A 12,433-nucleotide genomic window follows, 5' to 3' on the forward strand; every position below is an offset into this window, starting at 1 on the left:
CAAGGCTCCGGAGATTAGCGGATCGCTCTTGCCAAAAGCCCCCACCCCCCATCCAACCGGCGATTCCCCCATTTCTTGCGCCGTTGTACGTCTGTCATAATTCCGGCGATAATGTCAGTGCGCTGCAACTTGTAGCATAGTAAGTGTGCCAGGGGATCGCTGGCGAAGGGGAGTGCTGCGCTGTGGCATCTGAAAAATGGCGCCCGCTGTCGTATCTTGTTGCCTGTCACATTGAATTATTATTTTACCGTCTCGCCTGCCCTCCGCTCCTCGCTTTTGGCCATGGCAAATGGGAAATGGAACAGGTTGGTCGCTAATGTTTTAATTCGCTGCTGCAGAGGATGTGCCGCTGGCTGCAGGTGCGGCAGCTATTAGTGCTACGCTTATTACGGATTGCCGAGTTATGAAAGCATAAATACAATTGCGATTCCGATATACTTTATGTGTCCGTCCGACGGGGCTAATTAAAAAGCGTATGCGGTAGCAGCAGCTCCTTTCAAGACGGCTGTTCATGCAAAAGGGCGGAAAAAGATTATGAATTTTTTATTACTTTAGGATGTCGTGTATACACTTAATTCAAATGCAATCTTTTCGAGATTGAAATTATCTATAAGTAGCATAAGATTATCATCAGAGATACAGAACTATACATTCATTTCGATTCACAACTTTAAATATGATTTTAGCCCTCTTTGGAGCAGTTTTACAATGCCCGAAAAAAAACTAGAAAAGAAGTGAATGTTTTTTATTCAGCTAAATGAGGTGTGATCATTGCTATGGTGTCCATTATTTTCTATAGCACTCCTCCACCAGTCCGGCCATTCCATTTCGATTCCCCCGAATCCATTCAATTCCACTTGCACAACTTGACGCTGCACATAATTTTTGCCAACACATTCCATAGCTGCCGGGTGCTGGGGCCGCCGTCTCATTACTCATTCGCACCGCAGTCTGGAAACCGCAACCAACTTGGGTCCCAGGCCCAAGTGGAAGTCTCCCCAGTGGAGCCGCGGCTTGAGTTCGACTCGGTAAACTTGGAGCGCCGGCCAGAGCGGACGCTAATAAAAGCGGTCGTAAAACAAGTTTGCCTAATTGATCGAGCGTACGCCAAAAACAAAAAGAAGGCTCGGACAAAGAGAGACCCCAAGCGCAAGGCGTTAATACCATACCTCCTTTGGCTCGAACTCAAACTGGACTCCATTCCCGGGCTGTGGGGCATTTTTGCCATACCATGCCATACCATCCGAGCCATGCCATCCGTACCGCCGACAGCAGATCAAAAGCAGCGGCTGCGGGCGGTGGCGTTACTGTGCGTCGGACAGGCTTTTAAGCGATGACACCAAATCGCTATTTAGACACTGCTCCACTGGTTCGGTGATCCGCGCGAGATCTGGGGTCCTCGTCTCTGGGGTGCCCCTTGGCTGGTCTCTTGCCTGCCAACTTGTTAAGATTTTATGGTCTCGCGCTGTGGTCCGTGGGGGTCATTAAAATTAATTTGGATCAATTTGGTTGGCTGCCAAATTGTTGACAATGAAATATAACGATCTCCACCGAGGTACCTCGCATCCTGGTAGAGCCATCAAAGTCCGAGTGCCTTGCGTTTACAACTTATTTATTTTGTAGAATTAAAAAGAGGCTTAAACATACAAAATCGTAGGCTTCATTATGGGCTTGTGCTGTCTTGGGCTAAACTACCTCTACATGGAGTACAGCGATCCTAAGTGGTTGGCACAAATCATTTCAAAACTATTTGCTGTAAGCAGTTGACTAAAATGAGGAAGACATCTGCCAGGTAAAGTGGTTACTCAAAACCCGGAAACGCGGCAAAGTCTTCCTCTAACTGGGACAATGGTCTTGGCTATATGGTATGACTAACTAGCTAGGGCTTAAATAAATATTTTGGCAATTTTTGACATTTGGGTTAGGTTAACTATAGGTTACTTTAGTGCGTAGCTTAAGTCAAAGCTAGCTTAGTTATTCGATGACCGCTCTGGCAGACCAGTGCGCGTAATTACGCTGGGGGTCAGTTCGGTGTTGGAGCTGCGACTGCTTTCGATGGTGGGTACTCTATAAGGTATGATTATTATTGAGGAGTTCGGCGGGGCATCGAGAAGTATCTTTAACTTACGGCTGAACTATCTGACGGTTTATCGGCACCGTGCCGGGCAGATGCGGCGATTGACTCTGTGGCGTTGATTGCTGGCTGTACGGAGAATGGCTCTCGCCGGTCACGTGATGACGGGCGGACATGTTGAGCGTTCCGTCGGTGGTGGGCGGTGCCGTCGCATTCAGCGAAATGGCCACTACGCGTTGCCCACCCGCTGGACCCGTCGTCGACATGTCGTGCAGCTCCGGACTGGCATTCTGCTGGCTATTTAGCTGGCTATTCAGCATGCTAACCGGCACTTGGGAAGGATACAGCGGGCTGTTGGCCATCAGGTTGACTCCTTGCGACATGCCTGGTTGGGAATACAGGGAATTGGGATTAGGAGGAATTGGGATTAGTTTATTGCATACGGTAATCCCTGGCAGGTGTACTCACTCGGCAGCGGTGCTCGGTGCATGGGTGCTCCTCCGTTGTTCTTAGGCTTCCGTTTGCGCTTCTGGATGCCCTCCTTCTTCATCGACAGCGGTCGGTTCATGTTGTGCAACTTGAAGTACAGTCCGCAGGCATTACACACCGGATTGCCCTCGTTGTTGCGACGCCACAGGGTCGTCGAGTTGGTCTGGCAGTTGGCGCAGGTGACCCCGTTGCGGCGGTTGTTGGGGGCGGCGGCGGCCTTGGGCTTCGCCTGCCGCTGGGGCATACGGGGCGTCATCCGCATGAAGGACGGGCAGTTGGGGCAGAAGTACTCGTTACCCTTCCGCAAGAACGGCGCATGGCAGTTCTCGCACTTCAGCTCGTGGTTGGGCGACGAGGTGGACGAGGCCGTCACCGGACTTACATCGTATTGCCCTATGCTGCTGGCGGGCGGCCAGTGGGAGGTGCTCATATTGCCGCCCCCGTATTCATCAATAACCTGCGGATGGAAGTTGCTCTGTGAAGCGTGCGGGAGAACAGTTAGTATGTACTGTCTCAAGAACCAGTAACTTAAGTTATACTTACAAATTGAACACTCTGGTACTCCGGCGGGGCGGGAGATGGCCATAAAGCCTCGATGCCGTTTCCGCCCTCAAAAGATATCGCCTGAAAGGTGGCCGGTCCAGCCTGCCGCAGCTGATTTAGGGCAGACTCGGACTTGGCCAAGAATTGACCGGTGCCCGGAACACTGTAAATAGTGTTTCCCTGCTGCAGCGTTGCCGCATAGCTATTACTACTGAAGCTGGAGCTGGGCGGGAAGGGGGCGTATGCGTTGCCCAGATCGGCGTACGTCTTGGACTCGTTGGCATGCACAGAGCCATCCACCACGGGTACATCGTAGTACATATTCGAGGCGGACGTCTCCGGTCCGGCGGTGGTGAAGCGTACATCCTCCGTGACGAAGCGCACGGGTCCACCATGCGAACTGGTCGCTATGTGGACCGTCTGGGCCGCCGCCGATGCTGCAGCTGCCGCCTGGTGTTGGTGGTGTTGCTGCTGCTGCTGCTGGTGCTGCTGCTGCTGTTGGTGGTGATGCTGCAGTGCCTCCGCCTCGCTGCTGATCACTATGGTCTCGCCGTAGCTGGCACCGTTGGGCGTGGGACATTGCTGTTGCTGCTGCTGCTGGTGTTGCTGCAGTTGCTGCTGCTGTTGTTGCGCCTCCCCCGCCGTCTCTCCCTTCTCCATTGTTTCAATTTTGATAGCGGCCACATCGTCACCGCTGCAGATAATCTGTCCGGAGGAATAGGCGAAGATGGTGCCCGGCGGAGCTCCGGCAGCAGCTCCCACCTGTTCCGTCACATCTGCGTTGCGTGGCGCCATCTGCACGTAGTGGGTGGCTCCAGGAGATTGGTGTGCACTGCGCTGGTACTCGATGTGGCTATCCGGAGCAGATCCTGAGCTCGCGTTGCTGGCGTTTGTGCTCGGTTCTCCTTCACGAGCTTCGTTTAATTCACTGAAATGTTGTTAACAATATAATACTGTTTAATAATGGTAAATATTAACAATCGATTGCGTTTTACATTAGATAATTGTATTTAAAAATGCAATTTTAGAATGTTTATGTTTTTAGGGAAAGAAGGTCTCCAGAGGTTACTTACAGTGTGCCCGCTGTGGTGAGGATTCGGCGCTGGATGCGTTGCACCACCACGTACTGCTCCTCCGGTTCGCTGACGCCCGCTTGTCCCGTCTGCACCACCACGCCCACCGATGTTGCGGCCTGCTGTTGCTGTTGCTGCTGCTGCTCCTGCTGCTCATCCAGATTGTTGGCCGCCTGCTGGGCCAACTGATCGGCGCCGTTGCTGGACTCGAGCTTGATCTTGTCCAGCAGTTGAAGCTGCTGCTTGGTCAGAGCCTGCTGCTGTTGCTGCTGCTGTTGCAATTGTTGCTGTTGCTGCTGCTGCTGCTGCGTTGTCTGCTGTTCCATCTGCAATGAGCAAGCGACAAGTGTTGAATGCCATGTTTCGCTCGGCTCGTCTCAAAAGTGTGGCTCCAGTTCCGGCCGTGGCAGTGCGAACTGCCTGCCTCGATTTCCGTCACAAAAGTCAACAAGACGCAAGCCCAACCAAGACCGCTGAGTCGGACTTCAAAGACACCGCCCGCTCTCGACTCACAGCTCAATTTGTCGCCTACAACCGTAAAGTACCAGAAACTGAGCCGAACGGAGACGGGCTTGGAGGCGACCCCTCTCCTGTCTACCACTCAGTTGCTCCGTGTCAACATTGTCGAACACATTTTTCACTTTTATTCCATTTCATTTCCACCAGCAGAAGTATTTGCTCACAGAACCCTAAACTCAGAGCGGTGCCTTGGTTTCGTTTTCATTTTTCTTGTGTGTTCGGGGTTTTTTGTTTTTGGTTTAGTTTGGCTTTTGGCGGAAATTAAACTTGGCCATAAAATTGGTTTGCTTTCCCCGCCATACGTCAGTCGCTTTTGGGTTTATGACCTCATTCCGTTGGGGGTGGCATTTCCACTTCCACTCCAAAGCCCCATACCCATCCCCATTCCCATCCTCGAGCTTGTGTCAACACATTCGATCGTCACTGTCACCTGATTCACGATGCGGCCAGGCCGGAATTTACCGCAAGTCCGCTCATGACAAGTGCCATATAGCTCAGAGGCTTTCAGGTGGGTTCCACCTTTACCATGGCTATAAATATACCAAAAAATGTGTGTGCCTATGTGTAACCATCGTTCAATACACCCTCAATTGGGGAAATCCGTAGCAACACTCAAGGAAAACTATATTGCAAAGGTAATCGCAAACTGTTAACTGAGATATAACCATATAATTTTACAGGTGTTTTGTTCCCGAAAATAATCTCCACGCTGAATTGATTTAATACATTCCATAAAACGTATTTCATAAAAATCCACACTCCCCCTTCATATAACCAAACCAATTTTTTACCTTCCATTTAATTAAAATTGATTCACTTTCGCAGAACTTTAGGTTGACTTGCCACAAATGATTGATACATTTTTGACATGGACACAAGCTAAGTTCAATGATGATTCAGTTGGTGAGTTGACAAGCCGTAAAAATGAAAAATCACCCGCTTACCAAGGTACAAAGTTTAACTACTTATGTGGAAGGCATATAAATGGGGGACAACCTAGTTCCGTGGAAGTCGATTGCATTCCGTCGGCGCTGTTGACCGTGCCAATTTTTCGACGTCTTGGCCAAAGTTCAAAGAATTCCCTGGATGGAAATGGGTGCGAGATAATGTGGTGCAAACGTCACTTTGACAATCGTCTGGCCGAAATGCAGATAAACCCGACTTTGAGTGTGTATATAGTAGTAGTACGATAGGTAGGCCCCCATGCACGTGCCATGTACCGCGAAAAAGTTAAGATACTACGGCCGAACGATACGGACAATATCTTATCCGGGCGCTATCAATGTACATAATCAGCTGCTGCTGGTGCTGCTGCTGCTGCTGGGACTGTTGAGACTGAGAGGTCATGGTTGGTATCCCCCACCTGCCCGCACCCACTCTCAGTTGCGGCTACGTCATCGATAGGGACAGATACAGATAAATCCAAGAATTACAAAAGTTGGGCAAGCGATGTTTGTCACCCGCGAATGGCAATGGCATGTGCTATTTGCTCGGCTTAGTCAAGAATCGTTGCGAGGGTGTGGAGCCCGCTGAACTTATGAATGAAATCTGCCCAGTCACACCCACAACCATACACACACACACACACAAGCAAACGTCCGTACTTTATCTATATAAACAAAAGATATTGACTATATAATCGCACCTCGTTTCGCTTTCGTTGAGCTTGAGTTCGTGGTTGATCAAATTTCAAAGGCAGCTCTGAGCCAACATTTTAAGGCATTTAGAACTGAATAGAACTTTAAAACTTGAATTTAATGAATTCTTTATCCCAATTTAATTATATGTTTAAGTTGTGATAAATGCAATTTTTGTTAAAATTCTAAATTTCTTCAGCAATTTCTATGTCAGTTTTACTTTTTATTTTAGACTTTTACAAAAATATGATCAATTTCTGTATTATAAAGACATGAAATTGGTTAAGACTGCTTCAAGGCAAAAAAAGTGAAAGCATTTTTAAAATAACAATATAATTAACAAAAGAATGGGAAGTAAATAAATATCCATTTTTGGATATACATCTTACACAAAGGCCTGCATTTATACCCTTTCTATCTGCGCTCGTTAGAAGATTCTCCGATTAATTAAACTCCACTGCAGTTGGCTAATGAAAGTGAGATAAGACTCTCGACTGCCAGCTGCATTTACAGCTCTATTAAAGGGCCATCAATCGTAACCTTCGCCCCCTCTCCTATCAGCCATCATCAACTGTCAACTGGCGACGCGTGTCTAATAAAAGTATCTGCAACTGGAACTGCAACTATCGATGCCGCCATTGAGCAACTGTTAAGGGACTGTTCTTCCATTGGTCGAAAGGACACTTCCGGCAGGGTAAAAAGTACCCCCAGATGAGCCAAGGGTTGGCAGTCGCCGGTTCATTCATTCACAAAACCCACCCCAAGCCCATGAAGGATACGCTAGAGACAGGGATAAGGAGCAGGACCAAAGCGAGGTGATAAGATTGACATAAATTTCACATTATCCGTGCCCAGCAAAAAATGGAAAAAAACAGTCCTTTTTCATGAATGAAGAGGAGCGAGCAGTTGAAAGTCGGCTGCGTGTTTCAAATTTTATTTTTGTCAAAGGTATTTTGACGCCACCTTCGATCGCAGCTGAATTTGGGCCTCATAAAGATTAGCCATCTTTCCACATTTAACTGGCTTTCTTGTTGCCTCGTTTTCTTAATGGTTTCGGTTCGGTTCGGTTCGGTTTTTCATCCAAGAGCAGACACCAAAAAAAAAGTGTCGCAGTTTGCCGCTGCATCCCAGATGACTCATTCATTATAAATCAATTTGTCTTATCTTATTACCTGGCGCTAGAACTGAAAAAAAAATCCATACCGCTGCCGTTTGCGGGCTAAAATCATTTTCTGGCTCGGTAAATCGAAGGATGTAAAATCTATATGGCTATTCGAGCTGTAAATACCTTTGAAAGCTCTTTACACTACGTTAATTAATAAATTAATATTTATTCGTGTCTTGCGACTCATCTATAAACTTGAACTATCTGCTTTTAATGACCCTATATGGCCTGTCTATTTAGCTTAATGAACTTGTGTGAGAAAACGTTAAAAACTTTTATGATCTTGTCGTTTCAACAAAGTTGAAATGATAGATAGGCTTATAGAGAGCTCGTAAATGAGCATCAAAAAGGTATTTAAATGTTTTTAATAGAGTTCACGTATAGTTGCTAAATTTTTTGATCGGGCAGGTAGATATTCTCGATTCCGATATGAAATTTAAACGAAATTGGTTTTGAAAAAGAAAATACCGACTTGACAAACTTAAGTGATATATTCATTTTAATATATAATACCCAAAATTTACGTTCACAATTTTTGAGTAATTTTAAGTTTATTTCACCCACCTTCAGCTGCATGTTTACACTCGGTGAGATAGTTTTGCAGACCATCAAATTGAGTTACCCACGGCGCTTCTTTGCGTTCCTTCCAGCGTTTTATCTAAGATTGGTTTTTATCACTTGATTTCAGTTCTGTTGTGTTTTCAAAAATGTATCACAAGCACGGCGTGTCCAGGTGTTTGGTTCACTTCTCCTATCAATCTGGGCGGCCGAAAAAGTGGCGCGCAAATTGGACAAGTTGGGAAAATTGACAAAAATTGGCGAAAATTTGTAACTTTGGAATGTAGGAACTTTGGAGCTTTGGGGTCGATCTAATGCTGTCATCCGTGGGGCGGTTGTGGTTGTGGCCCGCGCGCAACCTTTGCCAGTTAGCAGTGATACGAAGTGCTATTTTTTCGAGACCAACTCGGCTCTGGTGGTGGCACTGGTCTCCGGTCTATGGGCTCGGTACACTAAACACTGAGCACTCTGAGCACCAAGCACCTCACTTGCGATGACAACAACGACGGCGACGCAATGCGGTGCCTGCCGCGCGTTTGCCGCCCAATTAGCTACCCACACCGATGAAGATCCAGCGCCTCTGCGGTTGGGCGGCCTCACACCTGTGTGGGTGCGTGGTCCTGTCGGTGTGGCAGCGTTATGATTTATTCTGCAGCGCCTCACCTGGTATTGGTTATCTTATCGACACACATGCGATAAGATACGCAACGAGTGTTGGTGCCACGGATGCGATAAGTATCCGTGAGATATAAATTGCGCCTGCGTGCTCGGCCGATTTTCCAACACACCGATGTTACGAATGTTCCGAGGTTTCCGAGGTTTCCGAAGAGTGGCGTCAAGAGGCCCACCAGCCGGCACAGTTCAGCCAGCCCCACATTTGATTCCATTTCCACCCTTCAGCGCTCCTCGCCCTCGCCCCCTGCTATTTGTCAATTGTGCAATTTAGTCTAGCGCATTTTCTAATTGCACTCATAAAACACTTTTCTGGCAAACTAATAAACTCGAGCAACGTTAGTCAACGTCAACAGAATATCATCGGATCGGGCTTGGGCCTGGAAAGTGGGTCTGGGCATGGGCATGGGCATGGGCTCGGAAACTTTATATGACCCCACGAGCAGTCTCGCTCGAATGTGGGCCGCTTTGACAACTCGACTACTCCGTGGCTGCGCTCCACTTCCACTTCTTCAGTTCTCCTAGCTCTACACACTTCACAATCCACTCTCGAGTGTTGTAACTAATGAACACCGCCGGAGGAGGAGGCGGAGGTGGAGGGCAGGAGCACACGTGGTCGAGGATCAGGTGCGGCGCATATATTGCAAAACCCCTGAAATGTCACCAGCCAGGAAAAGATTGAGTTTGAAGTGGCTGGGTGATTGGAGTGCTTGGTCAGAAATCTGATATATTTTTCAACCTGTCAATTACAGATACTTTGTAAGCAGAGATGTAATATGTAGATAAATATTGTAAACATATCTATACTATATAGATAGCTAAATAGTAAATATTATAATAAAAATTATATGAAAAGCATGACTGAAATTGTAAACAATCTAATCTAGGCTTATGTATCCATACCTTAAAGCTAAGCCCCTATTGCAATTCGTACAAACTCCTTGCTTTCTTTTCTTCGAAGAGCTGCAATCTGTAAGTTAGCCACATATCTTGGCCACCCAGCCAAGTTGGCCCAGCGAATCATAAATTGTTTATAGTTAAAGTCATAAAGCAAGCAGATATATGACGGCCATTAACATGCACAATCCCCTCGGAGTTGCTTATAATGCCACAATTACGGGCAACTTTCCGCTGCTCCCATGAATGGAAATCGAGTTGAGGCGATAATTTTAATTATTGCAACGCATGCGGTGCATAAATCATGGGCAAATCTTAAGAGCAAAACCGGCAGACAAAAAGTATCTAATAGTAGCTGCTGCTGCGTGTCGCGAAATATCTGTGCGGTGATTAATCACTCAAAAAGTTGACGGCTATGCCAGTTTCGATCGTTACAAATGGCGCTACACGAATTCAACATTACAGGAGATTAATGCTGGGGAGGAGGACTCCAAACTGGATCCCCTGCCACTGAACTGACTCATCGAGGTGGCTCTCTTGCCCAGGCAGAGCCGGGCAATTAATACCCTAATTGATGGCACCGCCGCGCCTAGCTTTAGGTGCTTTGCCGGCGAATTTACGACCCTAAGACGGAAGACTTAGGGGCGGCGAAACAGACAGAGTCTTAAGATTGCTGACCATGGCGTATCGTGTGCCCGGAATCGTACACCCTTCAACTTGTCCACATCCATGCAGTTTCGAGTGCTACGTCCGTGAAAGCCCATAGAAGCGAACCAAAACCCCAAGAAACCGTAGCCCAAGAAGTTATCTAGCCTCAAGTGTTCTCGGCCAGTTGACAGTATCGCCGATCTTTGGCTGGAATGACGGTATGGAATTTAATTTCTATATATTGTTTATTGCGCTCTTGTTTTGGTTATAATTGTATTATTTCTCTAGCTTTCCGTTTTGGTCTTTTTCCAATTTTGTTTGGCGGCGCAAACGGGTTGTTCTGATAAGGGGAAGAACTCTTTGGAAATTAAACGTGCCAGTGGCAACAAAGGCGTGCGCCATAGTTTTAATTATAGTCGACAGCCGGGGGTGCGATCCGATTCGATCCAAAGTCCCACCCCGCATGGCTGGTTGCCCAATCCCTGCCAGCCGCAATGGCGTGGCTCAATCGAATAAAAATGGAATGGAAAGATGGAGATGCAAATGGAAGTGCCGTAATGGCTCTCCCTTTTGGGCGGCTGCACTCTGCGCTTTGCAACCGCTGGCAAATTGGGTTCAAGTAAATTCTATTAACCCGCGCCGAGGTCATAAATCATCCGGCCAAAGCACGCTACCGACATTTCGGACATGAGTTATGAAAATGGAACTGCGCACTCCGCACTGCGGGATTTCATGGTCCCAGGAGGAGGTAGAGGCACTGCCAACCAGCTGGAAGAGCAGGAGGTCCAATTCCGCAGAAGGAGCTGGCAAGGAAAGAGTTAAGCTTTCTTTGTTTACGCTCCGAGGAGTTGTCACTTGGCTAACGAATGTTCATTCGTTTATTTATGGATTGGACACTCGGACAGTGATGTATCTTTCGAGTGAGTCAGGGGAAAGTTCCGATATCAGAGAAGAAAAAGAAGTATGTTATTAAGCCAATTACTCATTATTCATAACCAAACTTATACAAATAAATATCTATATCATACTGTTCAAAAAGATACTATGATTTCAAATAACATACATTTTCGATCTAATGCATATTCCATCCAACTGCATAGCCTCTTGCGATTGGCGTTGGTGTCTTTTTTGCGAGACTCTCTTGTTTGTTTGTCAAGTATACGTACCTTTGTTTGCCAATGGGGCCAGGTCGTGACTCATCACTATAACTGGCAATCCATAATAATCCGCCAGAGGTGCTCAGTGCGGTTGCTGCTGGGCATTGTTTTGGCTGGGAAACGTGAGACGTGGAACGGATGCCACAACGGCAACAAAACAGCAACGACATCGACGCCATTAACGTTAACAATCATGGCTACTGGGGTTGATTGGGATCGGCACTTGGAGTGGGTACCCCCGGGGTGGAGTACGCGCTGTGTTGGGTTTTCGATTCGGTTTTGGGTAGGTAGCTGGTTAACTGACGACTCCGGCGACCCCAAAACGCATACGAACATTATTTATTACTTATGAGCGCGGACATTTTGTTGTTCGTTGCTTTCAAAGCCTTGCGATTTAGCCATGAGAAATTTATGGATGGGCTTCTCGTTGCCACCGATTTGAGTCGAAACTGGACCGAGTTGTGGCATGTCACTTTTCCGCGGCTGCCTGAGGAAAAATGCTCTTCTGGAATGGAAACTCCGTTGGGTGTTGCACACCCGCTGATTGCTCCTATCAACCAAAGCGATTTTTCCTATCGCCAACGCCTCTAATACAGCCCGTACGTATGTATATGGTATACATAGGGGGACATATCGAATATCTGAGAATAGATAGTGGCCTTAGATAAGTTAACGTATCTTAACAGAGATTTCGACTCCGCAACTAGAATTTAGAGATATCCCTCCCGGTGGCAGGCCCCCAACAAGACCCAACCGAAATCGTAAGTCAATCGGTGGCGGCTACTTAACCTAGTACACGGCTCCTCCTCTTGGACAAACATCCGAGTGGGTCTGGGAATTTGCTTAACCGATAATGGGGGAACTCTATCTGTGACGTCGCCGATTCCTTACGAGGCGCGGGATTGGGGATGGGTTGGGGACAAGGGGACAAGGGGACGAGGTTGACCCAGCTAGATAAAAGTATCTAATCTTGGCTTTTTAGCGATACACGACCACCAATG

At 47.4% G+C, this 12,433-nt stretch overlaps 1 protein-coding gene across 1 annotated transcript; it reads right to left on the reverse strand.

Moving 5' to 3' along the window:
• Nucleotides 1-1,622: 1,622 nt before the first annotated feature.
• Nucleotides 1,623-8,557, reverse strand: LOC117142491 (box A-binding factor). Its single transcript, XM_033306519.1, has 6 exons — nt 8,065-8,557; nt 4,180-4,505; nt 3,107-4,034; nt 2,543-3,038; nt 2,129-2,459; nt 1,623-2,067 (listed from the first exon to the last, which is right to left on the reverse strand). The coding sequence occupies exons 1-6, from the start codon at nt 8,107-8,109 to the stop codon at nt 1,971-1,973; spliced, it is 2,223 nt and encodes a 740-aa protein (XP_033162410.1). The 5' UTR covers nt 8,110-8,557; the 3' UTR covers nt 1,623-1,970.
• Nucleotides 8,558-12,433: the final 3,876 nt, after the last annotated feature.

Source organism: Drosophila mauritiana, chromosome 3R (genome assembly GCF_004382145.1).
Source record: "Drosophila mauritiana strain mau12 chromosome 3R, ASM438214v1, whole genome shotgun sequence".
Classification (NCBI taxonomy): domain Eukaryota; kingdom Metazoa; phylum Arthropoda; class Insecta; order Diptera; family Drosophilidae; genus Drosophila; species Drosophila mauritiana.

Excerpts from the sequence above, each read along its gene's own strand:
- LOC117142491 (XM_033306519.1), bottom strand. The coding sequence starts at position 8,109 with ATGGTCTGCAAAACTATCTCACCGAGTGTAAACATGCAGCTGAAG. Across the intron at positions 3,039-3,106 it reads AGTACCAGAGTGTTCAATTT|AGCAACTTCCATCCGCAGGT; the intron begins GTAAGTATAACT and ends CACGCTTCACAG. Across the intron at positions 2,460-2,542 it reads GCACCGAGCACCGCTGCCGA|GCATGTCGCAAGGAGTCAAC; the intron begins GTGAGTACACCT and ends ATTCCCAACCAG.